General features: G+C 44.2%; 1 protein-coding gene across 1 annotated transcript in view; it reads right to left on the bottom strand.

Moving 5' to 3' along the window:
* Positions 1–882: 882 nt before the first annotated feature.
* Positions 883–25,894, bottom strand: part of fnip2 (folliculin interacting protein 2) — a 36,668-nt gene continuing 11,656 nt past the window's right edge. Inside the window, exons 5-18 of the mRNA XM_042337906.1 lie at positions 25,087–25,187; positions 24,741–24,812; positions 23,244–23,341; positions 20,932–21,003; positions 20,470–20,605; positions 17,930–18,131; positions 17,198–17,286; positions 11,407–11,553; positions 10,278–10,447; positions 6,127–7,591; positions 5,099–5,255; positions 4,435–4,635; positions 3,458–3,573; positions 883–2,898 (exon numbers count right to left, since the gene is read on the bottom strand). Coding sequence (XP_042193840.1) covers positions 2,820–2,898; positions 3,458–3,573; positions 4,435–4,635; positions 5,099–5,255; positions 6,127–7,591; positions 10,278–10,447; positions 11,407–11,553; positions 17,198–17,286; positions 17,930–18,131; positions 20,470–20,605; positions 20,932–21,003; positions 23,244–23,341; positions 24,741–24,812; positions 25,087–25,187 — 3,105 coding nt within the window. The 3' untranslated portion in view covers positions 883–2,819. The remainder of the gene's footprint in view (positions 2,899–3,457; positions 3,574–4,434; positions 4,636–5,098; positions 5,256–6,126; positions 7,592–10,277; positions 10,448–11,406; positions 11,554–17,197; positions 17,287–17,929; positions 18,132–20,469; positions 20,606–20,931; positions 21,004–23,243; positions 23,342–24,740; positions 24,813–25,086; positions 25,188–25,894) is intronic.

The following is a 25,894-nucleotide window of genomic DNA, read 5'->3' as shown; positions in this document are numbered from 1 at the left end:
ACACACCTGATGTTGCAGCTTAGAGCAAGGTAAACTTTGCTTCCTGATGAGATTATTTCACATCAAATGATTTTATGTGAATTTACACAGCAACAAGTGGATTAAGGTCAGCTGGTACCTCGTGCACAAGTGGGCGGTGGGGGGGGGGGGGGGAGAGAGTATGTTCCAGTTCTTTTCACTAACTAATGGATACAGGGCTAGCCCTATTAATAGAAATAGCACATTCATGAAATGGTTTGAGAAGCCTTAACGTGATAATGCCACTGTATCAAATGCTAGGATTGATATTGATATCGTGTTCGAGAAAACAATGCAGTGGGAAAGTAAGGAGGGGGAAGAGGAGGAGAGTGAACATTTACAACTTCATTCAATAAAGGCAAAGCAAAAAAGGTACTATTATAGCAGCACAGCCACTAAACTGCAGGGAACCAAAATATGGATTTTTCAATAAACTGAAAATAGTGAGCAGCCGTAACCAGCGGGTTGGGTTATTTTGTTTTGTTTCTGAGTCAGTCAAGCAAGTAACACCTAAACCGAGTTTGTAACTCCATGCAGCAATCATAAACTATTTTAAGATGAGACAGCGTCAGCAATCTCATTCTCCATTGCAGCTACTATGGGGTCAAGGGCAGTGTGAGGCAGTTTGCAGCAGAGCAAACCACATTTTACCTTCAGCCTTCCTGCAGTTATTCTGGTTTTGCAGACTTGTTAATGTACTAAATTTCCAGTCGTAAAACCTCTGCTAAAGAAACTGAACAAAATATTCAATCACCGAAGGCTCAATTTATAAAAAATATAATAACAATCCTTGCATTTGATATGGAGCCTTATCACATCTTCAGGACATCACAAAGCACTTAAGTGAAGTGACTGTATATCCTGTGGTTAAATGTTACATTGTTTTACAAAGTTACACAACTAGCAATTAAAGGAGGGTTTCTCTTAAGAATAAACGCTCTCGCTACTTTCACAAGGTTAGTTTGTTTACGTAAACAATAATGATATTTAAAAATTCCTCCAGGGCTTAAAATGTATCAAAATAGGCCAATTGGGAACTTTGCTCAAAGTTTTGAGATATATTTATAAACAATCAAGAAGCACTTGTATTTAAGAAAAAAAAGTTACGCTTTCTTGAAACAACAATAGTATTGTACAGAAACAAGGGACAAAAAAGTTGCATGTAGCTCTGACTGTGTACGTGGCAACGTTGTTGATGTGCAGCAATAGAGGCGGTCAGAGCACAAAGGCACTGTATGAAGAATTTTTCACTGATCGTCTCTTAGAAGGGAATGTCCATTTGTGCAGCCAAGTGCCTTCTCCTTTGGCCAATGTTGCCAAGGAGAGAAAAATGGGACATTCTATGATCTCTATGCAACAGGTATAAAGTTTGTAAGTGGGTGAAATTGGGCTGGTTACTTAATTTTAAATAATAAAAATAAAGATTGTTTGTAGTGCTTCTGTACATTAGAAATTAAACCTTTGGAGAAAAAAAAACACGAAAGCAGGTCATCTTCCTTCTAAGATTAAGGTAATAAACCACATTGATTAGGGTGTGGTATATTATTTCACAATGGGGCTCGTTGGTTAGGAGTACACACACAGACTGTAAACTCACTGCACTCGCTCACTAAACTTGCACTCATTGGACGAGGTTCTAGCACCATCCACTGGGCTAAATCGCTGCCTGAAGTATCTGGAGCTTTCAATGTAATATTCTCCCAGTTGTTCTTAAAAAGGCGCAACAATCTCACCGACTTGCTTTGTAACAGGTTGACCTAAACACTGCTCTCGCCAGCAGAAATCGGTGTCTAACAATACATTTACACACGAAAATTGCAGGCATAAACACACACACGTACACAAAATTTCTTCTTCCATTCAACATCTGATCTTCTCTTCCACGTTATCCATCTGGGAATTTGCTGCATAATTAAAATGAGCTTCTGCCGATTACAATTTTATACCCTGACCCTTAAAAGCAAAAGTTGCAGTGGCAAAAGTTGCACCTCAAAATTTTACATGCTCTCAATTCACAGAACAGTATTGATTTGCAACAAGCACAAAACGCACTGTAAACAAAGTCCATTTAAAAGGCGTCCCTTAAACCTTTTGTAGTTATGCCTTTCATGTCCTTTTGAAGGTGACTATGCTATGTTTACAAAAAAACTCATGTCAAACCACTTACACGGTAAACTGATAGACTGTTAGAGCTTGTGAATATTTTTTTGCTGTGTCCCCTCCGCCAACCTCAATAGAAGTGTTTTGAAACTGAATTGCAAAACTGCATTGCGATTCGGACCTGCAAAAGTCAGTAGATGAATTTCAAACTCTTCTGAGCAGGAATGCTACAAACAATATTTAGAATACTTCATCATTCACCAGTTAAGGCAATTGCAGAAATAACTCCAAAGTCAATCACATCACAGAAGCGAGCATTCCACATGGCGTGCCAGCCTGGGCTGTACTGGAAACTTAACTTTGTATGAAACGCATGCTTTAGTTGCAACCATTTGTAGTGTTTGAAGAGGTCACCAGTCTTTGCTCAGTGACATTAAAAAAAAATCTGGAAAGAACTAATAGCAGGATTTCCTGTTTCGGCTGAGGGACATGCACCCCAGACACTGTCACAAAATGTCTGCAAGTTTATGGGCTCGCCATCACAGAGAAACATACCAAACGGGCACTGTGCTGCTCCTATGTAAGAGTTGCATTGTTGATGCCTTAAGTGTAAACACACAAGTCTTCCACCTCAATACCATTCCAAACTCTCTGCAATTGTTTTGCTCCTTTTGAGAAGGTGGCTGTTCCGAGGTTTTAGCTTATAAAAGTATTTGTGCAACATATGGAGAATGAGTACTTGCTGCAGCAGCCAGCAGAGGTAAGTCATTAGATTCAATCCTGAAAGAGAGAAGTTCAATTTCTGTAAACTGTAAAGTTCTGAGTAAGTTACACTGTGAAACCAAAGAAAACCATCATTAGAAATACAAAAGCATTCCTACAATGAGCTCAGCACCTACAAGTGAGGAGCACTGCATTTTTTGTGAGACATATGCTTAAATGACAACTCTCTACGTTTTACCAGCATAAAATGATGTACCGTCTCATCCAAACAAAGAGTTTGTGTGTGTGTGTGTAAAAACAAATTAGCTAGAGACAGACCCTTCCTCCACAACTCCCCCAAAAAACTACAAAGGAGTAAGAGATATGTGAAATCAAATAACAGGAAAAAAGAAATTATTTCCATTGGTACAATTTCTACAACGCTTGATTTACACACTAATATCCTTCTCCAGGTTTTCTTAACCCAACAACGTGATTGCTTGAATCGTGTGTTTTTTTGGTGCAAAAATCAAACTGTCTTTTTAAAAAAGGTCATTTTGAGATTCTCGTCTGAAGTCTAATTTAATGAATGGTAAGCCAGTAGGCCACTCCGAGTTGTATAAAAGTTTTGATTTACCCCAGCACCACGCCCAGTTCCTTTACATGCACTCTCGTGTGGCCCTTCAGATATTCCGACAGCATCTTGCTCTTGAAATACAGCTCCTGAAGTCTGTCCTCCAGGTGCATTACACACTGCAGTTGGAAAAGTACATTTAGTCACTCAATCCACGACTGTTTGTGGGACATTGCTGTGCGCAATTAGCTGCCATGTTTCACCCACAAAATATAGTCAACTCACTTTACAGTATATTCTGTGAAATGCCTTGAGACTTCTCAACGACGTACTAAGGCGCTCTATCAAATCCATTGATTATTATTATTATTAAAACTGCAGATGAGGAGATGCTTCTGCTGCAGAGATGTCACCAAAAGTACTTTATTTAAGCACAGACTTTCCAAAGCAAAATGTCTGTGTTACAGAACTTTCCCAAGTGCAAACAAAGGATTGCCTCGAGGTTTTAACAAGTAAAATGACTTTTGTTTTTAAAAATTAGGTTTTCAAGCATACTTTTTAGAGGCTCGACTAGAACAGTTCAAAAACAAATCTCAAAAGCACAGGATGCACGACGAACATAACAAGCAATAGGCAAATAAGCACAATCTATAAAGAAAGAAAATTGGTGTCAGGCTGATTTTGAAACACTGAACGTGTTGAGGATATACAAACAGCGAGGATATTTCATTTGCACTGAATCAATCACTGCCAGTCAAGTGTTGCAAGATTGCACATCTTTTTGCATTTGAGTTTGCAATCAAATCATTCCTGAAAGCTCAACATTTTTTGATTTATAGTCAGCTATTGCTCCTCAATCAATAACAATCAGTTTAGAGCAGTGACGACTTTGCGGAAAATATACACCTCATGGATTCACTGCAATCATTTCTCCAGTAGCCCTCGGGTCACTGACACAGTATTAAGTTCCACTGATCCTCTCAGAGGAACGTATAGAATAGTTTAAAATCTTTACCATCCGAAGCAATGTGTGTACTTACATAATCAGGTGGCAGCTGCAGTTTGTACAGTTGAAGAATGGATTGGAGCAAGCTGGACACCAAGTTAGAGACCAGCACCTCTTTGCCTAGCTTATTGCTGTCCATCACCTTCCTCTGGCTCGTAGCCACTTGGACTGACCACTTATCCGTGTCTGCAATAATGCACACAGATTCTGCAATGGGCTCATCTAACACAGGATGCTGAAAGAGAAGGACATTTGACACAGTGCAATCAAGTCGTGGAGACGTCTCAAAGCGCTTCAAAGAATTTACTGTGTAGTGTACTGACAGTGTATTTTATAGGCAAACTCGGCAGTCAATTTCGCACAACATTGTCTCACAGACACCCATAAAAACCTGTTTGCACACCTGGACACCGGATAGTCCCATAATATCCTTATTATATCCACATAAACGGGCACAGACAGGACTTTGGTTTAATGTCTCACCCAAATGGCAGCATTTCTGATAATGCAGCTCTCCCCCAACACTGCACACAAAAAAAGCCCTGTAGATTAAGGTTTATTGCAGCCTGTGCTAGTTTATCATGGCACTTAGTAACTGCTAACAACAAACAATCTGAAGCCTACAATAATGTAGCAGACGATTTAACAGCGATCACACACACGCGCACAACCTCAGCCCACAGCCCTCAACAACTCACCTGCACAGCATGAGCCAAATCTGCCATGAGACACTGCTTCAGCTTTTCATCAGAGCTGATTCCTTGCAAGGCAAAGTCTGGCACATATTGAGAACAGTATCCTCCAAGCAGCGATCTTCCAAAGTTATTGAGACTTGGTCTGCTATTCATTTTGATGCTGCAAGTCAATCCCAGAAAAATAAAATCACGATCAACAATAACATCACTCCGATATTATTCCTATTTAATGAACCCTGCACAAAGGATTTTTGAACTCACACTACAGGCTGAACCTTCTGTGTTTATGGCAAAGCTCTGTGAAGGAAATGTTCCTTTTTTAAAAAAAAGCTTAGAGTTAAATTCCCAGCGAGTTTAGTCAGCGAGCGTTGGGGTGAGCAGCAGTTTCAAACATATAATGAGGAGGGAGTGGGGTGGGTTCTGAAACAGCAATTTACATCTATCCAGCGCCTTTTATGTCGACGACATTGCAGAGATGACATGTCCTGGGGACGACAAGACCCTTCTCCCCCAAACACACACTTTCCATCAGAGATGTTGGATCCTGACCAAGGATCCTGGCTGATGTTTTTTTTTTGAAGTCCACAGCCTGGAGACACAGAGGCCAACTGCAGCTGAGATCAGATAATTCAGCACCAACTGACGAGGATCAAACCTCGTCTCCACATGACTCACTATCACATCAGTCAGCCAGGCTTCTCCTCCAGTCGTCACCCACGACGAGAATTCCAGAAGGAAGCCACTCAGGCCCTGGATTCTGCACTGGCCCTCAGAGCTGTTCTTTCAATCCCACTGCCCCATCCGATCTCAGATCCCTTCTTGCCTCTAACTTTCATATATCCACCTGCTTCCCTTTACAAACCCACAATGGACTCTGCCTCTTATTATCTAACTTGGCAATTCATTCCACATGCTAACACGTCTCTCTGAAAATAAATCTCCTAAACTCTCTTTTTGTGCTTCTGGTGACTATGTCCTCTAATGAAAGGACAAAAAACAGACATTTAGGAATACTCATTTAACATTCTTACCTTGGTAGTGGGAGCTCCAACTCTTCCATGTGGCCTTCCCACCGCTCACCATAGCAGCCTGGCTTCTGCGTAGGTCGTTCGTGGGCTGCATCCTCATCGTCACTGTCGCCGAGGGCACTGTCAGAACTCACGTTCCTGGGAATGTCCACTTCTATCCTGAAGGCAACTTTCTTCTCAGAATCTTCAGCTTCCCTGCGGGGGACATCACCTGATCTCCTGCCCTGATTTCCAGAATGAGAAATAATGGACTCCCGAAGGGTTGCCTGGGCGTCGCTGCCGCACAAAGTCCTGTTTGTTTCAACACTTTGAACATCTCTCTCCCCGTCCGAGGATTTGCAAGGTTTGATGGTTTCCTTCACGATCCTGTTGTGCCGAGAGAGGTTGCCTGCAGTGTACGTTTTAGTGGTGTTGCCCTCAGTGAAACATTCATCAAAAATGCTTGTGCTTCCTTCATAAGAAGGAATTTGATCGAAGCTCAGCCTTGGACTTGGCCGCAGCCTTTGTACCGCTCTGTTTGTCCCCAGTCGGTCCTCAGCAGGCTGGGCGGCTTTGTCCCTGTCCAAGATGTCACCAGTTTCCTGCAGTTGACAGTTAGTGTTGTCTTGTTCTCCTCTTCGCTGTTCTCTGAAGTTCTTCACTTTCTCTTCAACATCTTTCCTTCTCGCTTCAATGTCCGAATCTGGTGATAGCGAGCACCCAATCTGAAACAAGACTCTCTGCTGGAGCTGCGGGCTGCTCCGGGCAAGCCTGGCTGGACAACTGAGACCAGAAGTGGGAGAGTTCTTTAGTGGAGGGCTACTTGCCACCTCTGCTGCTGTAGCCAGTGCAGAGTCACTCAAATCAGGCAATTGTTCACTTAGACTGACGACTGTTTCGGGTGCAAAAAGCATCCTTCTCTCTGCGGTGCACAGTGAAGCTCCTTTCACGACAGTCAACACCTCCTTTCTGGCTTCCTGACCCAGCTGCACTGCTTCTTTGCACGTGTTGACGTCCTCATCCTCCATGTCACTCACAAGCGGTGAAGCTTCACTGCACTGAACAGAAGGCTGTCTCCTGCAGTTATCAGCCTCGGCCTTTGGCTGAACAGCTTTCAGAGGTTTGAAGGCTACTTGTGCACGATTGTCTGTCGCTGTGACTGTCCCAGTGCAGCCATTTGTTTTGACGGAGCTTGTCAGGGATTGGGTTGGAGATACGGGAGCGGGTTCGTCCTTGTGAAGACTAACAACCACGTAGTCAGATTCTTCTACTTCTCCCCTCTCCAGAGCTGTGGTGATTGTGTTTCCCGCAAGCTCGGTCTGGCTGTCCTGTGGCATTTCATTGGATTCCAGATGGTTTTCTTGGAGATCTGAACACCGTATGAAGTAGGTGAGAACATACAACAGACGCTGAACCAGTTCCTTACGTTTACCCACCACCACAGTTCGGCTCAGTCTAACAGGAGAGCCAATCGCACCATACACGTCACCTTGAACAAAGAAAAAAATACCCATTTAAGATTCAATGCCGGGTTTAATGTTAGGCAACAGAAGGTATTCTGCATTTTGGAAATTAAACTCGCATTTATATTAATCCTTGCATTTGTTATAGTTCCTTATCACATCGTCGAAATGTCTCAAAGCACTTCACAGGATTTTACTGTGAAGTATTTTGACTTTTGGTTGTGATCGGGCAGCCAATTTGTACACAGCAATATCCCACAACCAATCAAGAAGTCAGTGACCAATTCTATTCGGGAGAATTGTGGGCCAGGACCCTCTTTCGAGAGAATATTTACCTACTGCCTAAGAACACTGGGGCATGTATGAAACAGAAAAGGTACTTGTTCACACCTCAGCTGGCTTCTCTCCTCTGACGACTGGCATTAACATAGACTCAACTTAAGAGGAAAGATTCTCAAATGCAATGGCCCAGTGGTCTGAATGTTATACGATGTCTGCACACTCAAATCAGTGTTTTGACTTTAACTTAGTTAGTGTATTGGTGCCAATATATTATGGATGAGGGAAGACGAGGTGGTAAAAGTAAACAAAGGCAATATCCTCAAACCAGCTCTCACCATTATTTCAATAACTTACCATTACTCATGTTTGAGGCCCACTAGTCCCACGTGGGGAGCATTAGCTGAGCTCAAGACTGTCTGCCTAGATGTACCTTGAGCTGGGGGGCAATGGTGGTGATGAGGGGAAAATCAGAACCGGGAAATCTGACCATGGGGCAGATTACATTCTGGTGCCTATGACCAGCTGCACCACCACTGAATTGATCTTAAATATATAGTATCAAGTGGCGCCGGGCAACACCGGCACAGATACATGGGTAGAATGACCTCCTTCTGGAAATTCTTTGCACTTCGTGGATCAGCCACAAGATGGCAGTATTTATACTGTGCAATGCTTGAAAATGAAGACCAAAAAAATCAACCTGTTAAGGCAACATTTCCTTGATTTGCGCAAATTACATTTTTGGAGAAAAGAGAATATTTAATGCCAGTAAATCCCCGCGGTTTATAATGGTCATCTGTCCACGAGAACCTTGATATCGGTTATCTTGAAACTAAAACTGCACACGTAACAAAATTGAGACTGAAGATATTACAGGGTGCCTTGCTTCTCTGGATCCAACATCTTCCAAGTGGCATCATAACCAAAGTGAGAAGAAATGGCTGACTTTCATGTCGCCAGGTCACTTCCTGTGCGCTCCGCATGTGCCACTGCACTTAAAAACAAAACACCGCTGACGTCACTAGCTTTGCACTGTAATAATACAGTAAAACTCACATAAGTCATATCAGTTGGGACCATAACATTTAATATGACTTATGCAAAGTACGAGTTGCAGGCAAACTTGTACAATTCGCACAAAATCCAATTTAATCAATAATCTACATTGCACATGCGTAATTCAATGCAGCCATTAAAGTGGTAATAATAATACTCCTTGCATTTGATATAGCGTCTTATCACGTCTTCGAGACGTTTCAAAGCGCTTCACGGAATATACCGTAAAGTGAATTGACTATATTTTGTGGGTGAAACATGGCAGCCAATTGTGCACAGCAATGTCCCACAGTCATGGATTGAGTGAGAAAATATTTGTTTTAAGGAATTATTACACCCAGAAAAATGATCTGCCATTCAACTTAACTGGAGACCCTATTTACTGCTAGGTAAACAGAGACATGTGGAGTAAGGAAACTTACCCAATGTTTGGCCCTGCCCGGGAATCACAGCCAGGTACTCTCGCTAAACTATATGACTCCACAATTTAATTAACAATTAAATATTCCAATGTTACAAGACAGCAATTCAATGCAGCTGGTGGGCAAATGTGCATGCGTCTACAAGATAGGACATCAATGCAGCCAGTAAGTGCAGGTGTAATGGAGGTCAGGGGAGCGACATTACGAGTTAGGAGATGCTTAATATCATTAGTGCAAAAAAAAATGTAATATAGGAAACTAAATGGGACTTGAATAGATGTATGACTTAGGCTTTATATAATTTATAAAGATAAGCTTTTGCGAGTTTTACTGTAATAAGAATCCTTACATTTGGTACAGCGCCTTTCACAATGTGAGGACGTCCAAAAGCGTTTCACAGGATTTACTGTAAAGTGTTCGGTTATGTTAATGGTCTTCCCCATTCGTAGTGGGCATGCACAACGTACAGGAAATGATCTGCTGACTCGGCAAGTCACCAATTTTCTAGCGCGGTCAGCAACAGAAGCCAGTGCAATGAGCTTCTGCTTAGCGCTACAAGCAAGGCTGGGCTATGTCAGGGGAAAGGTACAGTATTTAGTTCTGGGACTGGGGAATTTAATTTTACGGATGAATAATAGTCACACTGGAAACTGGAGAATTAATAGCTGTGAAATAAGCATTACGTTTTTCTCAGTGATTCAGTCTCTTCCCCCATCACCACCATTAACCACAAACATCTGAGTCACTGTACAGTGTGAATCTGGGTCACACAAAGCCAGAAGGTCACCGTTTTTTTTAAATTCATGCGTTGAGTTATCTGATCTTACTAGGGTCGAGTAGGGACAGTACAACAAGCCTCATTACCCCAGGGCCAGGGAAGGGAAAGAAATAGGCTGGTTTCTGATCCAAAATCCGGACTGACACGGAGAGCAACCAAATGAGTTTTGCTTACCGAGCTGAGCCCAGAGAGGATTGTAGGGGTGTGATTTCCCCAGCAGGTCTACACTCTGTGAGGCTTGCTTCTCGTAAAAGGTCCTGACGGGCGGGTGATCATTTGGCATCACGGTGGGAACCCAGGCCAAGTGATAGGTGAGCACAGCAGTCAGCAACGCTGGAAGGAATCTGAAACAAGGGCAGGACAGAGAACAACCATAAATAAACTGTCTGAATAAAGTAAATAATGATCTGATATAACCACCTTTCATATCGAGAGGACAAGATTTTACTGTAAAGCGTATTGATTGACTGGATTTGTTGGCGAATGAGGCAGCCAATTTGCACCCAGCAAAGTCCCACAAACAGCTATGAAGTGAATGACCAATTTAATCAGGGGGTTTGTTGGCCAGGACACAGGACAAAACTCATTTCATGTTTCGAATAGTGCCAGGGAATCTTCAATGTCCGCTGGTACAGGCAGACAGGAACTCAGTTTAACAACCCAGTATATCCTTAACACTGCATTAGAGTATCAGTCTAGACTATAATTGGTCAAAGGGAACCGTGCTCCAGTAAACGTTAGCACCACAAGAGGGGGAAAAATTGAGAAAAAAATATATAAACTATTCTTTTATAGTTGCTGCAGGCTCTCCCACAACTGTGTTGATGTATTCTTACAGAAAAAACATTATTGGTTGTGAATGACAAGGAGCTCAGCAGAATCAAAGAAACATCAAAGGTGTGCTCCACATGGGGTTCAGTAGGCTGAGAGCTCAAGACAGGACCAGGACCGGCTGATCCAGGGATACAACCCCCACCTCACCACATTCACTGACTCCCCCTCAGGTGTGCATAACAGTTGCTGACTTGGAGAAAATCAAGTGCAGCAGATAAGCCAAGTTTCAATGCAATTCAGCTTCACTACAGTCTCGAGAAACTTATATTTCACCTTCAACAAAAATGATGTTCGAGGTGCAGCTGTTAGCTGCAGAGTACCTGTAGGAAATGTACATCTTAGCTACAAACACCTGCCCTCGTAACTCTTCCCCCCACCCGCCCCCAGTGACATGGTGGGATTATTTCCAGTCCCCAGTAGAAACCTGCCTCAGGAGTTCACTGCCACATTCTGTAGCAGAGATACGTACTGATTCCTGGACATCTGCTCTATTGAGGTGGTAAGTTCTTGCAGAAAGCGACAACACAGACGACTTTTTTCCGAAGCGTTGAACATCATGGTGAGCCACACAGGCTCTGGGACCCTTGGCCCAGTGTAAAGATTCCAGATAGTTGTCCTGCAAAGCAACAAATTACAGTTTTGTATATAAGCACACCATGCGGTTCTATACGGAACGATTTGAACAAGGAACTGTATAGTTCAGCCTGGTTGAGGTCCTGTAATGTATTGGTTAGAGCACTCGCCTCGCAAGCGAGAGGACCTGGGTTCCATTCCCATGCAGGATGAAACGTTATACAAGTTTCCTTACTCCATAAGCCTCTGTTTATTTAGCAGTAAGTAGGAACCTGGGTGTTAAGTTGATTGGCAAAAGGTGGGATCACACCGTCTCCACTTTGTCTCCTTTAGCCCTTGCACCGTCTCGTGCGGTGGTCCTCAGGGCTCCGTCCTTGGTCTCCTCCTCTTCAATATTTAAATGCTCCCTCTTGAGAGACATCATCCGCAGACATGGGGTCAACTTCCACACGTATGCAGAAGACACCCAACTGTACCTCTCTGCCTCCACCCTCGACTCCAGGACCACTGCTGTCCTGACAGAATGTCTGTCAGACATGAAGTCTTTGATTGATAGCTATCTTTCTACAGTTGATCGTCAAGAATACCGAGACCCTCTTAATTGGCTCCCATCACCTCAGGCATTGGCAGGATCACCATCTATGGATTGGCACTCCACCTCAGTGAGCAAACCTGGAATCTAGGCATCTTGTTTGACCCTCAAATGTCCTTTCTACCCCACATCCGTTCCATGACCCGTTCTGTCTTCTCCTAACATTGCCCGGTTCCGCCACTGTCTCTCTCCTCAGGTCGCCGAGACTCTCATCCATGCATTTATTTCATCTAGGCTTGACTACGCCAACCCTCTGCTTGTAAACCTTCCCAACTCTTCCCTCCACAAGCTGAAGATAATCCATAACTCTGCAGCTCGTGTCCTTTCCCACACCAGGCTCCATCCTTGTTCGTCTTCAAAATCCTCCATGGCCTTGTTCCTTCCAACCTCTGTGAGCTGCTCACCCCATATTGACCTGTCCACACCCTCCGCTCAGCAGATTCCAGCCTGTCCCAGCATCAGTGGTTGGGTCTTCAGCCTCTCTGCCCCCACCCTTTTGAACTCCATCCCAGTCCCTTTGCCTTGCTCACTCCGCCACTTCAAGGCATGTCTCAAGACCCTCCTCTTCGACCGCGCCACCCTCCTACACCTACCATCCCTGCTCTCCACCATTCCTGATCCCAACCTCCTGCTCCAAATCCCTGACTGTTCAGCGCCTTGAGTGATCCTCCCAACATGAAACATTCAATTTGCTGTTGTTTTCCAAGGGTAATAATCCCTCAGAAAACATAATATAGTATTTTGGTCACTCAATCCACGACTGATGAGGTGTTATATCAAAATGCAAAGATTCTTCTTATTAAAACGAGACCCTGTGTTTAAAACATTGAGTATTATGGACTGGCTATTCGCCCCCTCCCCCACCACCCCTGTAGGATTGCCGGAGAGACCGCTGACATCACATGCTGCGCACAGGAAATCAGTGAAGTATAGGTCAATGCAACTGAAACCACAATGTATATGGAAATAGACTGAACTGTATAGGAAAAGAGTGCGAGAGGAAATAAAGAGCAATAGAGCTGTATAACTCTAGGCTGCTGTTCAGGTTGAATTACAGGCTGTTGTCTGCCACATGTTGTTGTCTACTTCCATTTGACCTGGTGCCTGAATTTATAACTGGGCTTTCAGTATCTAAAATAGCATCTGAAATGCTTACGGGAAAGAAGGCTACTGGACTGTCCCTGACATTGCAAGACTCAGATTACCCAGTTCGTTTGACCCCATCAAATACTGCAGGGTAAATATTCTCTGAAGCACGCGTGAATAACCGAAGACGTTGGATAGGCAGCTGTGCGTAGAGTTTCCAGATAACTATCGGAAAAGCTTAGAAACTTAAAAAAAAGCCTCAAGCAAACAGGGATCTAATGTCACCATCCTTTTTTTAGCTTCCAATTAATTACAAAAAAATGTCACCGGGTTAAGTGCCTTCATATGCTGACATGACCTTTACACAATCCTGATTCTCAAGGTATTAGGTGTCTCCCTCTGATCAAATATCGGCTGTACGGCTTACAGAAACATGGCTCTCTCCCAGTGACCCCGTCCCCCTTGTTGAAGCCTCCCCTCCTGGCTACAGCTTTCATCAGACCGCCGCCCCAACCAACGTGGCGGTGGGGTAGCCCTCATCTCGCAAACTTCCCTTGGTCTATCCCCTTATTCCTCTGGTTGTTTCTCTCCTTTGAGCACCTCACCCTCTACCATCCATCCTCTCTCTCCCTGAAAATTCTCCTAGTTATTTTCCCCAAAAAAACCTCTTGGCTCCTTCCTCACCGATATCTCCTCTCTCCTCTTATCCCTGTCCCTCTGCACTGAACACCTGCTCATAATGGGTGATTTCAACCTCCACTTAAACTCCCCTTGCAACACCTCCCCAGATTTCGCTGACCTCCTCTCCTCCCTAAACCTCATCCTCCATATCGACTCGCCAACCCACAACCGTGGTCACTCCCTCGACCTCGTCATCACATGGCCTTGACATTTCCGACCTGTCCATTACGGACAAGGCCATCTTGGACCTCTTCCTCATCTCCCTCTCCTCCCACATCCCTCTCCCCTCTGCCAAACCCTCCAGCATTTTTTTCCGCCCCTAGAAAAAGCTTCCGAGTCCCTCACTTCCTCTCCCTCTGGTCCTCCACCCGCAGCAATCCTGATGCAGCTGTCAAGCTGTTGAATGACCATCTCCTCACAACCTTTAATTTCCTGGTTCCCTGAAATCCAGGGTTGTTTCTAAACCCACCCACTCTCCCGCAGATGGTAGAAATCCGGTCTCACGATTCACAGCCATCTGCATTCAAGCACCTCTACACCTCCCGCCTCTCCCTTTCAAAGGCCAAAACTGACTTTTACTCCAAAGTCATCCTGGAGGCCAAAAACAATCCAAAGACACTGTTTTTCACTGTCCATCACCTCCTCCTTGCACCCCATCAAGCCCCCTCTATCCTCACATCAAACATCAAGGTCCTAAACTTCTTTGCCTCAAAAATTGAAAACATCTGTTTGGCTGCATCGTTTCCCCCCCAATCCCCCATGTCCCCTTCCAATCCACCCAAACCACACGGCTCCTGTCACTCCCCACTCCTTACACTTCTTTGCTCCCATTTTTCCCTCCTCCATTTTGACCATACTCACCCAGTGAAATTCACTACCTGCTGCCTTGAACCCCTCCCAACTCAGCTGCTAATCATTCAACTCACCCTTCTCTCCCCCCCAGTGGCCGACATGGTCAACCAGTCTCTTCTCAGGCTCTGTTCCATTCGCCCTGAAAACGACTGTCATCACACCCCTCCTCAAAAAACCCACCCTCAATCCCTCTAATCTCGCACACTACCATCCCATCTCCAACCTACCCTTCTCTGCCAAAGTACTGGAACACATTATTGTAGGTCAACTTTGGTCACACCTGTCTTTCCTCGAGCCCCTGCAGTCTGGTTTTCGCCCTGCCCATGGCACAGAGACAGGGCTTGTCAAAGTCACAAATGACATTCTCTCTATCTGTGACCAGGGCTCCCTCAGCCTCCTCGTCCTCCTGGATCTCTCTGCTGCGTTTGACACAGTCGACCACACCATCCTCCGCCATTGTCTGTCCTCCCTTATCTACCTCATTGGGACTGCACTCACATGGTTATATCCTACTTAACCAACCACCTCCATTTCATCTCAGCAAATGGTTTCTCCTCCCTCCCCCAGCCGGTCACCTGCGGGGTACCCCAGGGCTCCATCCTTGGCCCTCTTCATTTCCTTATCTATATGCTCCCTCTGGGCGATGTCATCCACAGACACGGAGTAAACTTCCACATGTATGCGGATGATACACAAATCTACTTTGCCTCCTCCAGTACCAACTCCAGGTCCGCTGATGTTCTATCAGCTTGTCTGGCAGATATCAAGGCCTGGATGAGTGTAAACGTCCTGCAGCTGAATATGGACAAGACGGAAGCCATGCTTCTTGGCTCCCATCAACGTCTTCACTCCTGCGGATCTTAACTCCTCAACCTCCCAGGGCTCTCCCTCAAACTCACCGAACCAGTGCGCAACCTAGGCATCCAGGACAACCCCCAACTGTCCTTCCTCTCCCACAATATCCTCTCTCATTTTCAAATCCATCCACTCCCTGACACCTCCCTACCTTTCCGACCTCCTCGCTCCCCAATCCACCACCCGCAGCCTCCGTTCGACTGGCATCGGCCTCCTGTTCGTCCCTTGCACCTTCCGCCCCACCATTGGAGGTCTTGCTTTCAGCCACTACGCCCCAAAACTGTGGAACACTCCCTCAATCGCTCCACCTCATCCCCTCTTTCAAGTCCCACCGGAAAACTTTCCTGTTCGACCATGCTTATGGCCACCTCCCTCCTCCCCTTGACTCGGAGGCAGGCTCTGCCGCTGTTAAGCACTCTGAGCCGCTATCCTGTGTGGAGGGCGTTATATAAGTGCAAGTTGTTGTTGATGTACATACTGGCCTCTTTGCCACCCCGTGTACAACATATCAGACATGGTCGTGGACTTAAGATGAAGCCAGAGGGCAGTTAAGACGGGGTGGGGTGAATGAGTGTGGGGAGAAATAAAAAACATTCCAAGGAGGATTTGTAAAAACCCTACTTTTTGTGGTATAAAACTCAGTGTCACATGTGACACCTTGCTCCCACCAATGATTAGTTACTGTACAAATGCAAGTTGTTGCTTTGCAACTAAGACACAGACAACCTCCAAATCTCTTGCAAAGTCATGTACACACAATCTATTTGATCAGAGCTTATTTTTATCCCTCAATGTGTCAGCCTGGCTCATTTGGTAGCACTCTCACCTTTGGGTTAAAGGCTTGTGGATTCAAGGCCCAATTCAGCTTTTTCGTAGCTGTTTGTGCATTGAGAGTTTCTGCAAACTGTCTAGTGTGCACTTAACAGGAATTCTTATGATGTGTTTTATAAGCACTATATTAAATGCAAGCACCATTAATACTCAAAGCTAATGGCATTAAGTCCTGAAATAATCTTTCAGCATATGGAGCAACGATAAGTCTGGAGATCACTGAAAGTCTGCAGGTGAAAGCCAAGGGGAGAAAAACACCTATTATTAATGTTCTCATGCAGATATTTACACAGTCAGTGGTGAATCCTGTGAAGCGCTGGGAGACATCTTCCTGACATGAAAATTGCTATATCGAATGCAACAATTGTTTATAATTATTACTATTTATACCGTTTTTTTAAGGATTCATACCATTAAGGAACAAAAGCGACAAGTGCAATCCAGACATAATCTCATAGGAGGGAAACTGGTCAACCACTGTGGTATTGATAGGCAGTTGCCCCTCTCCACAAGGTTATTCACCATTGTATTTTGTAATTTTGTATTGCAGGAAAGACCAACTTAAACCCAGGGCAGAAACCCTCCCAAAACATGGGGTCAAATCCTCCCAAAACACAGGGCAGAAATGCCTTTGCAAAATATTTTTTTCCCTCCCATTGAACAGCAGCTACAATTGAAATAGCACAGTATAAGATTACAATATTTGCTAAATGGCAGATTCTTAATTTAGGGCATGAGAAACAAATCTTCTGTCAAGTGGTAGAGAAAACGTGCCACATTTAAAACTCACCTGAATTCTCCCAGTGCTTCCATTACACGGTTGATGTAAACTTGGACCCTCTGACTAGATTCTGCAATCTTCCTGCAGGTTATCATTGCCTATGGAAAAGACAGAAATTACACCGAATATTGATACTCGTTTTTTTGGTGGGGCTAGGAGAGGGGGAGTAGGAGCTGGTAAAAGTTTCAGATGAAAGTTATGGTTGTTATCAGGCAATTAAAAACTCTCTCTTACATCAAGTTTAGCCACGAGCCATATGCATCGTAAAGTTCCCTCTAACCTCAACAATGCATCTCAGAAGGAGGAACCCCTATACTCTCACCTGTGTAAAATTAATTCCTAGCTATTTGCAATGATCTCTCTGAGCAAGATTAACCATTTAATCCAATTTTGTGATGTACATCAACGACGAACCACAACTGAACTGAGACTACCAACATGTTTGCTTTAAGAAAGAATGACAATCAGCCTGGACTACATCTGATCTTAGGTGACATGGGGGGCAAGGAAGGGTGGGATAACGCAGGGTGGGATAGATTGGACCACCAGAAAAGGGATGGTGTGTATTCAGTACAATTAGCTTTACTCATCATTGGTATAAAAACTAAAACTTCATAAACCTAATTTCTTTAGAAATATACACCTTATGTTTTGATGCGCAATAAAAGTTTGGGTACTGAGCAAAAAGAAAATATTCTTTGACAGAAACAATGGTTTAAAAAATCTAAAAATATTAGATACCTTCTCAATTGAGCTCTTCAGCTTGTTCAGGTGAGTCTCAAAGAGAGGGAAGTGTGAGAAAAAGAATTCCTGAAAATTCCTGTTCTCCTCGTCCTTCTCAGGCAAAGAGAAAACCACACTGATGGCAATCTTCTTCCTTCGGACCATCTGAGGATTGGAAGTGTAGTTCTCATCTGCCATGCTGAACGTCTCTTCAGCTGACCTTTGTAACAAGGGAATGTATTTTTTTTTAAATAAAAAGAACAACATCAAATCAACCAAGTCATCAGCAAAACATGAAGCACCATCGATGCGGGGAGGGAGAAGGTTGGTGGGGTGGTGAGGAGATTGGAAAGAGAGAGAGAGAAAAAAAGAGATAGTAAATTCTTTGACTTTGGTGGTAGTGCATATTAATCCTTTGCTGGTCAGTAATCCTGCCGACCATTACCATTCACGTTAAATTGGCTGGACTCAATTTGCAGACGACTGGAATCCGTAGTATTGGGATGTTGGGTGAGAATTGCGGAGATCAGGGATAGTGGCTGAGAGCTTGGCCACCAATAGAGGGATGGTGGGGGTGAGGGACGATCAGTTACAACAACAACTTGGATTTATATAGCGCCCTGCACGCCAGACGGCGTCTCAGAGCGCTTCACAATAACGGATCCCGGGGCCGAGGGGAAGGGAGGTGACTAAAGGCGCAGTCAAAAAGAAAGGTCTTCAGCAGAGACCTGAAAATAGGAAGAGAGGGGGTGAGGCGAAGGCAGTGAGGAAGGGAGTTCCAGTGCCTCGGGGTATAGTGGCTGAAGGCACGGCCACAGAGGGTGGAGCGGAGGACTTGGGGGACGAGGAGGAGGCCAGACCTGGTGGAGCGAAGGCAACGGGTACTGTTGTGAGGAGAGAGGTAGGGATGTGCAGAGGAGTGAAGGGATTTGAAGACAAGGATGAGGACCTTGAAGTCGATCCTCTCTGGGATAGGCAGCCAGTGTAGTCTGGCAAGGACTGGGGTAATTGGGGAGCGGAGTTTGGTGCGGTTGCGAATGCGGGTGACAGAGTTTTGGATGACCTGGATGTCTGCGGGTGACATCCCCAAGAGGGAGCATATCGATTAGGAAAAGGAGGGGGACAATGTTGTGAGAGCAGTAGGAAAAGCTGTTCATGAGTTAGGACTTGAACCAGGCGAGTGCAGTCCTACTGAGGTGGATGATGGAGGAAAGGCAGGAGAGGAGGATGGTGTGATCGACTGTGTCGAAAGCGGCGGAGAGGTCCAGGAGGATAAGGAGGCAGAGGGAGCCCTGGTCACAGATAGAGAGGATGTCATTTGAAACTTTCACAAGCGCAGTCTCTGTACTGTGGGCAGCGCGGAAACAGGACTGGAGGGGTTCGAAGAGGGAGTGGGAGGAGGTGTGCGCTGAGTTGATTGGCAACAACGCGTTCTAGGACTTTGGCGAGGAAGGGCAGGTTAGAAATAGGACAGTAGTGGTTAGAGTTTGAGGGATCCAGGGAAGGTTTTTTGAGGAGGGGGGTGATGACAGCAGTTTTGAGGGGGGCAGGGACTGATCCGGAGGAGAGGGACTGGTTGATGATGTCAGCCAGTAGTGGGCAGAGGAGGGAGAGCTGGTAACCACCAAGTTGGTTGGGAAGGGGTCGAGGCAGCAGGTGGTGGGTTTCATTGAAGTGATGGCGGGTGAGAGAGAGGAAGGAGAGATGGGAGGAAGGAATGTAGGATGGGGGTCGTGGTCGGAGCTGATGATGAGGAGGGTGAGGGGGACAGAGAGGGGGTAGTAGTGGGTGACAAGAGGCAGGTGGATGAGGCTGTCTGGTGGATGTTATATATTTGGGTTAGTTAGTTAGCTGGAGTGAGCAACCGGAGACGTTGATGAAGTTGGAGCCAGAGGTAAGGTGGGTGCATTATATGAGCCCTTGTCTCAGCCAGATTCAGACGAGTTAATTACACTTAAAAAGCACTGCACGCAATGGTTTGTAGGATGTTCGTGCACATGACTGAAGGAACGCCCCTCAAAAGTGGCGAAGTTTGGCAAAGCTAGGCAATGTTTTTAGTGTGAAAATTAGAGACCAGAAATGTGGATTCATTCTCCAATTCAACATAATGACGAGGACTGTTTTGAGAGGGAGGGGGTGGGGGAGGTGTAGAAAACTCTCCGCACTTGGGGCACTTTAGGGTTAGAATTAGTAGAATTCAGGTATAGCGTAAGTCAGATGAAGAGTAAAGCTGTCTCTATTCTGCCTCAGCACAGTACCACTAATACACCAAAGTTGTGCTGCAAGTTCCCTACCAACCACATTGCAACCGCTCTGAGCGAGACTGCCAACTGTGGATAGTTTTGTGCTTGTGTATATGCTCAAGAAGTACAAAGTGCTTGAACAGTCAACACGTTCTCAATCGGATTAAATCTGGTGTGGAATAAATTCTCTCCTACAGTCAGATTTCATTTGAGACTCAACTTCAAGAAGAAAGCGCAGCAGAAGTTGAAATGGCACAATAACAACCTCAGGAGGGATACAATCGCTGAAATTGAAATATAAAAATCAGGACTTACCACCTGGGAAAAATGCCGTGTTCCAAACTAGTGGTCTGGCTACGCAACCAGCGACGCTGGAAGCTGCTGGCACAGCTGGAAGATGAGAAGGAATTCGGAGATGGGAACGGTGTAGCTAACAGACTGCTTAGGGAGGCTGCGAGGAAACAATAAAGACACTATTTTCAAAGCCTACATCAAGGCTGGTCATCAGACACCCTCCTCCCTACCGAACCTCATCACCACCCCCCCGAATTGGGTGCCCAGCCAGCTGTGTAAACTGCTTTAACACGTCCTCTCAACATAAACATTGCTATATAAAGTGTAAATTGTATTGCAATATTTTAGAAAGAGAGGAACACTACATTTAAAACAATTGCAGCTTCGCTTCCAAAATGTCTGCAATGCCACGTTATAAACTCTACTGCATGACTAACATAAAACTCCAATAAATAGATTAGAAAGTATTTGAACAAGTCTCACCAGATCGGGCTATACCACTGTCTCGGTCTTCATTTTGGCCTCTGCTTGGCATATCAACAGGTGTACTGTGAGCTGTGAGCAATACAGTTTGTGTTAGCACGTTTACCTCAGCTTAGCAATGACTGCCTACGTTGCAACTCTGAACACAATCTCTACTCTGAAACCAAGCAGATAAAAAACGGTTATTCCACTCGGTTGATAAGTTAGCAGTTCGTAAAGCGAACCAAGATGCAGTAATGTTAAAAAAAAGCAAATAATAGCAACATCCTGAACAGAGTTTTGCAACTCATTTGAGATATGAATATATTCAAGGAAGGAAGGAAGGAAGGAGAAGGTCAAAGGCTTCCTTCAGTATTTAAGCTTTTAATACAACAGTTTCTGGACAGGGGATCAGTGAGAAAAAAAAGTTGCCTCAATTTTCAATGGAGGTGAAATCCTAATCACATTTCTTTTAAGATTTCACGTGGTGGGGATGGGGGTGGGTATCTTAAAAGAAAATTGTACGTACAATAAAATCCCAACATATTGTCAGTCCAGGAAAGACGATATTCGTCACTCTCGGTTTGTCACCGATTTAGATTTTCTGTCACTTCCTTCTATGACACATTTTATGAAGCTAGAAATTAATTCTGGTTTACAATTACAATTCTCCAGTTTCTTCACTTTAATTTTCCCATGCTGAGCCCCTCTTCATGAGACTTGGCATTGGGTCCCTTGCGTGTGGTGTGACTGGCTGAGTGGCTCAGTGACATTTCCTTACGGTACAGATAACTTTGCTTCGATGATAATACCTGATATTTTACTTACGACTTTATACCTTATAAGTGATGAAATAAGTGGGGGTGGGTGCCTCTTATTCACATTTTGCACAGGAAGCAGCCGGAATATTGAACATGACAATATTAGTCATGTGATTATATAAGCCAGTGTTTTATTATCAGGAGTTCACTGTAATTTTAAAAAAAACTGTTGGGTCTCTTGCAATGTTACAACTGCAGCAGGGTACATGAAGAAGCACGTGATTCAAGCTGTATTGAGTGAAGTAACCTATTCACTCATAACTGAAGTCACGCACACATCCTGGTCAGCAAAAATGGAATAAATCCCACGATTCCTCATTTATTATTTTTGTGCTGTAGGTCAGATTTCCATCCAGCTCATTACTAGTGACACACACAGACAGACACACACTGACGCACACACAGAGAGTGGAGCTTGTGTAAAGGCAGCAGAACTGATACACTTTGTATTGAAGCTGCCACCTAGTGACCAGAATTGAGGAATCTGGTAATTTTCTTGCCATCCGCTACAGACACACTGAGGAACATAACACAACCTGCGTGTTAACACAATAATCAACGCCAACAGCCGTCAAGCTTCCGGATTATGCAACACGTGAGGCAAATGTAATTCAGGGTAAAAACTGTGAAAAGCACATGCCAGAGAAAAAAATCAATCAACTCAATCAATGATCACACTGGAAATATAAGGGCTGAACTCGCACTGATCGATGAAGATTAATATTCTACCTTGTTAACCGTTCACAGCGTTATCACAAATGCAAAAATATCCCATTGCTCGTGCAGGAACAGTAAAGATACTGCACTCCCCACTTGGAAACGCAACTCACTAACAACAGCAAATTGATTTACAATATATACTTACATTTGATTATAGCGCCTTATCACTGCGTTGAGACGTCTAAAGCGCTTCACAGAATATACAGTAAAGTGAATTGACTGTATATTTTGTGAGCGAAACGTGGCAGCCAATTGTGGACAGCACTCTCCCACAAGCAGTTGTGGATTGAGTGATTAAATTTTGTTTTGAAGGGATTATTACCCCCAGTTAGCGATCTGCCAATCGACAAACAACCAGGTTCCTAATTACTACTGAATCGAACCTGGGTCCTCTCGTTTGCGAGGCGAGAGCTCTAATCACTAAGCTAGAGGATTCCTTAATATGATTAAAAAAAAAACCTCAACGGGATGGATGGTGTTGCAGCGCTGGTGATGTTCAGCCCTATATTTCTGTGCGTCAGAACGTGCTTGTGTGGTGCACACCGTGCCCGGCATTCCACACAAACCTGCAAAGAAAGAAGCACTTCGCACCAGCTGTAGCTGCCCTGCTCCAGCAGTGCACAGCAGCAACTTGCTGCCGCAAAGCTGCAAGCGACCAAAACCTGGTGAAAATGGAAGGTTTAAAAAAAAAAGTAAAAAAAAGTGAACATGTGAATAACGTCAACACAAAAGAAAAACAAGGAGAAATTTCCAGGAGGTATTAAATTAAATTGTGCCTGAAACGACCCTTACCCAGGTTGCTGTCCGCACGACAGTGACTGCCGTTCTGACTGGGGCAGGGCTTCCCGCTGGTGTTTTCCTGGTTGATGTATTCGAAACTGTCTTGCAGCCTGCGAACAGCAATTCAAACAATGACCAAGCTAGGTGAGGACGCCAACAACAATAATAAATAACATTGTACAAGGATTTGGAACCCGAACTGGGGCTGGGATCAGGAGGGGTGGAGGGCAGGGTTGGGAGGTTGACCGAAGACACAATCAAAGAGGAGGGTTTTGAGGCAGGGCTTGAAGGAGGAAAGGGACTGTGGGATGGAGTTACAAAATATCTTGGGACCCAAGACAGCCTCGAAACCAAACCAGACAGACCTGGAAGTTTCTCCGGTCGGGTCTCTGTGCTGTACCATTAATTGATAATAATAATCCTTGCATTTGATATAGCGCCTTATCACATCTTCGAGATGTCTCAAAGCGCTTCACAGAATATACTGTAAAGTGAATTGACTGTATAATTTGTGGGCGAAATGCGGCAGCCAATTGCGCACAGCAGCGCCCCACAAACAGTCGTGGAATGAAGTGACCAAATTATTTATATTTATTTTAAAGGAATTATTACCCTTGGAAAAGCGATCCGCCAATCGACTAACAAACCATACTTACTGCTAGTAGGATCCTAAACACTAAACATCGGCATGTGGAGTAAGGAAACTTGCCAAATGTTTCGTCCTGTTGGGAATCTAACCTTGGGTCTCTCGCAACGAAGCAAGTGCTCCAACCATTGAGCTACAGGACTCCACTGATCTTCTCTACCTCTTCAAGTACAGTGCTGCCATCCTGCTTATCCAATGAAATTTACACTAGCTGATTTTTACCATAACCCTAAGCACATACTCAAGTTACGTAGGAATCATTAATAACCATGCGATGATGGGTATTAAAACGGCTAACTGGGTTAAAATCTGTACATCATAGGAGGTTAAGAGACTATTTAATTGCATGCAGAGAGCAGCACTGATTGAATAGGCTAAAGATGAGAGGCTACACTGTATTTCCAAAATCTGCCATTTTTTTTCAGCAAAGTGCTTTCCATCAATTTTGAAATTATTCACCTGAAGGCTTTTGAGATGCATTTATGAATAATGCATGTGAAGGGAATGCAGATTTAATGGTGTTTGAGGTGATGTAAAAGTGAAAGGCTCTGGGAGTTACATTATCAAGATTTTCTTAATGCACAAAATCTCAACAAAAAAAACATATTCAGGGAAGGATCCTGAAAGTGTGGAGATTAAATTGAATTTGCTTGTGCAGTTTTCTTTATATATACACAAAATATGGCTTTTGCTTTACACTGGGACTTGATCATCCAACATTTTAGGGGGTGCGGGGGTAGTGAAAGAGAAAAGGGGATAAGAGGCAGATAATCGAGTTTCCATTTCACCACACTCATATGTTGTGCAAAATCAGCCTTGTGATTGTTTGTTTGAAAGAAGGGTAAGAAGCAGCAGAACCTTACGTGTTAGAGCTTCCACCAGCACTGCCCATTTTAGCAGAGAAAACCTTACTGATCATCAGCTGAGGGGGAGATCTAAAAGAAAACAAAAAGACAACACACATCAGTCACTTCAACACCATAGACTGGCAAAAGCCTGGTTCACTTAACCTCACTCTCGCCTCTAAATCAGAAGTTTGGGGCGTGAGCACCACAGGTGCTTGAAGGTGTGAGAGAGAAGAGAATTCAATAAAAGTTATATGAATTACGAGCAATTAATTTAATATCAAGGTGCTTTTCTTTTTTTTAAAAAGAGATGAAGAATGCACAGTTCTTTTAATAGAAACTAAACAACCCGACTTTCATTTACCGTATGTAATGAATTTTCAGCGTGGAGCCTTTGTAACTCATTGCCACGGAGCCGAACATCATTTCTCCCAGCATGTTGACATCAGAAGCAGGCCGAGAATACTGCAATATACGAGCACCACATAAGCAATACTATATGTCATTTGTGCAGTTAACCAGTGAAGCAGAGAATGCCTCCCAGTCATAACAATATAACATTTGTTTGGTGCTGGTGGAACCTGTAAGGGTACAACTAGAGGTCCCTTACTTTCCAATGGTCCAACAAGTTTAGCCAGACAGGGAGTGGCTGAGCGATGCAGACAACAACAACAACAAACATTTATATAGTGCCTTTCATGTCAGGAGGACGTCTGGAGGGTGGGGAAGGTAGGGGTAGGAGGGTGACCACAGGCACGGTTGACGAGACTAGTCAAGGCGCAGACGAGAAAGGTTCCAGATCAGATTACTGGCATGAAGCTCTTCATGATCTTCACCCAAGGTCCATTTTGATTTAAGACTGAATTTAGGATATTCCACAATTCTACACCGAATTAATGGTCTTAAGGTTAATTCCACGCAGCTCTAGACAAGACGTAGTAATTTAGTAGCATCTGCAAATTTAAATATTATTCCATTAACTCCAATTGAACTCATCAATGAAGCCCAAGCTTAATATTCTCATGAATCTTTAAGCTGTAAATTAAAGTCACCTTCATAGCCTTCAACACAAAAGTTACAGCTTACCCCAATACTCCGTTTGGAGAAACCTCCTCAAGGTATTTGCTGCAGTGACTCCACCCGACAATGAACAACTCCCACCTGAATCTCTG

The sequence above is a fragment of the Callorhinchus milii genome, unplaced genomic scaffold, assembly GCF_018977255.1.
Source record: "Callorhinchus milii isolate IMCB2004 unplaced genomic scaffold, IMCB_Cmil_1.0 Scaffold1, whole genome shotgun sequence".
NCBI lineage: Eukaryota > Metazoa > Chordata > Chondrichthyes > Chimaeriformes > Callorhinchidae > Callorhinchus > Callorhinchus milii.
Note: the sequence above shows the minus strand (reverse complement) of the source record. Positions and strands in the feature narration are given on the sequence as shown.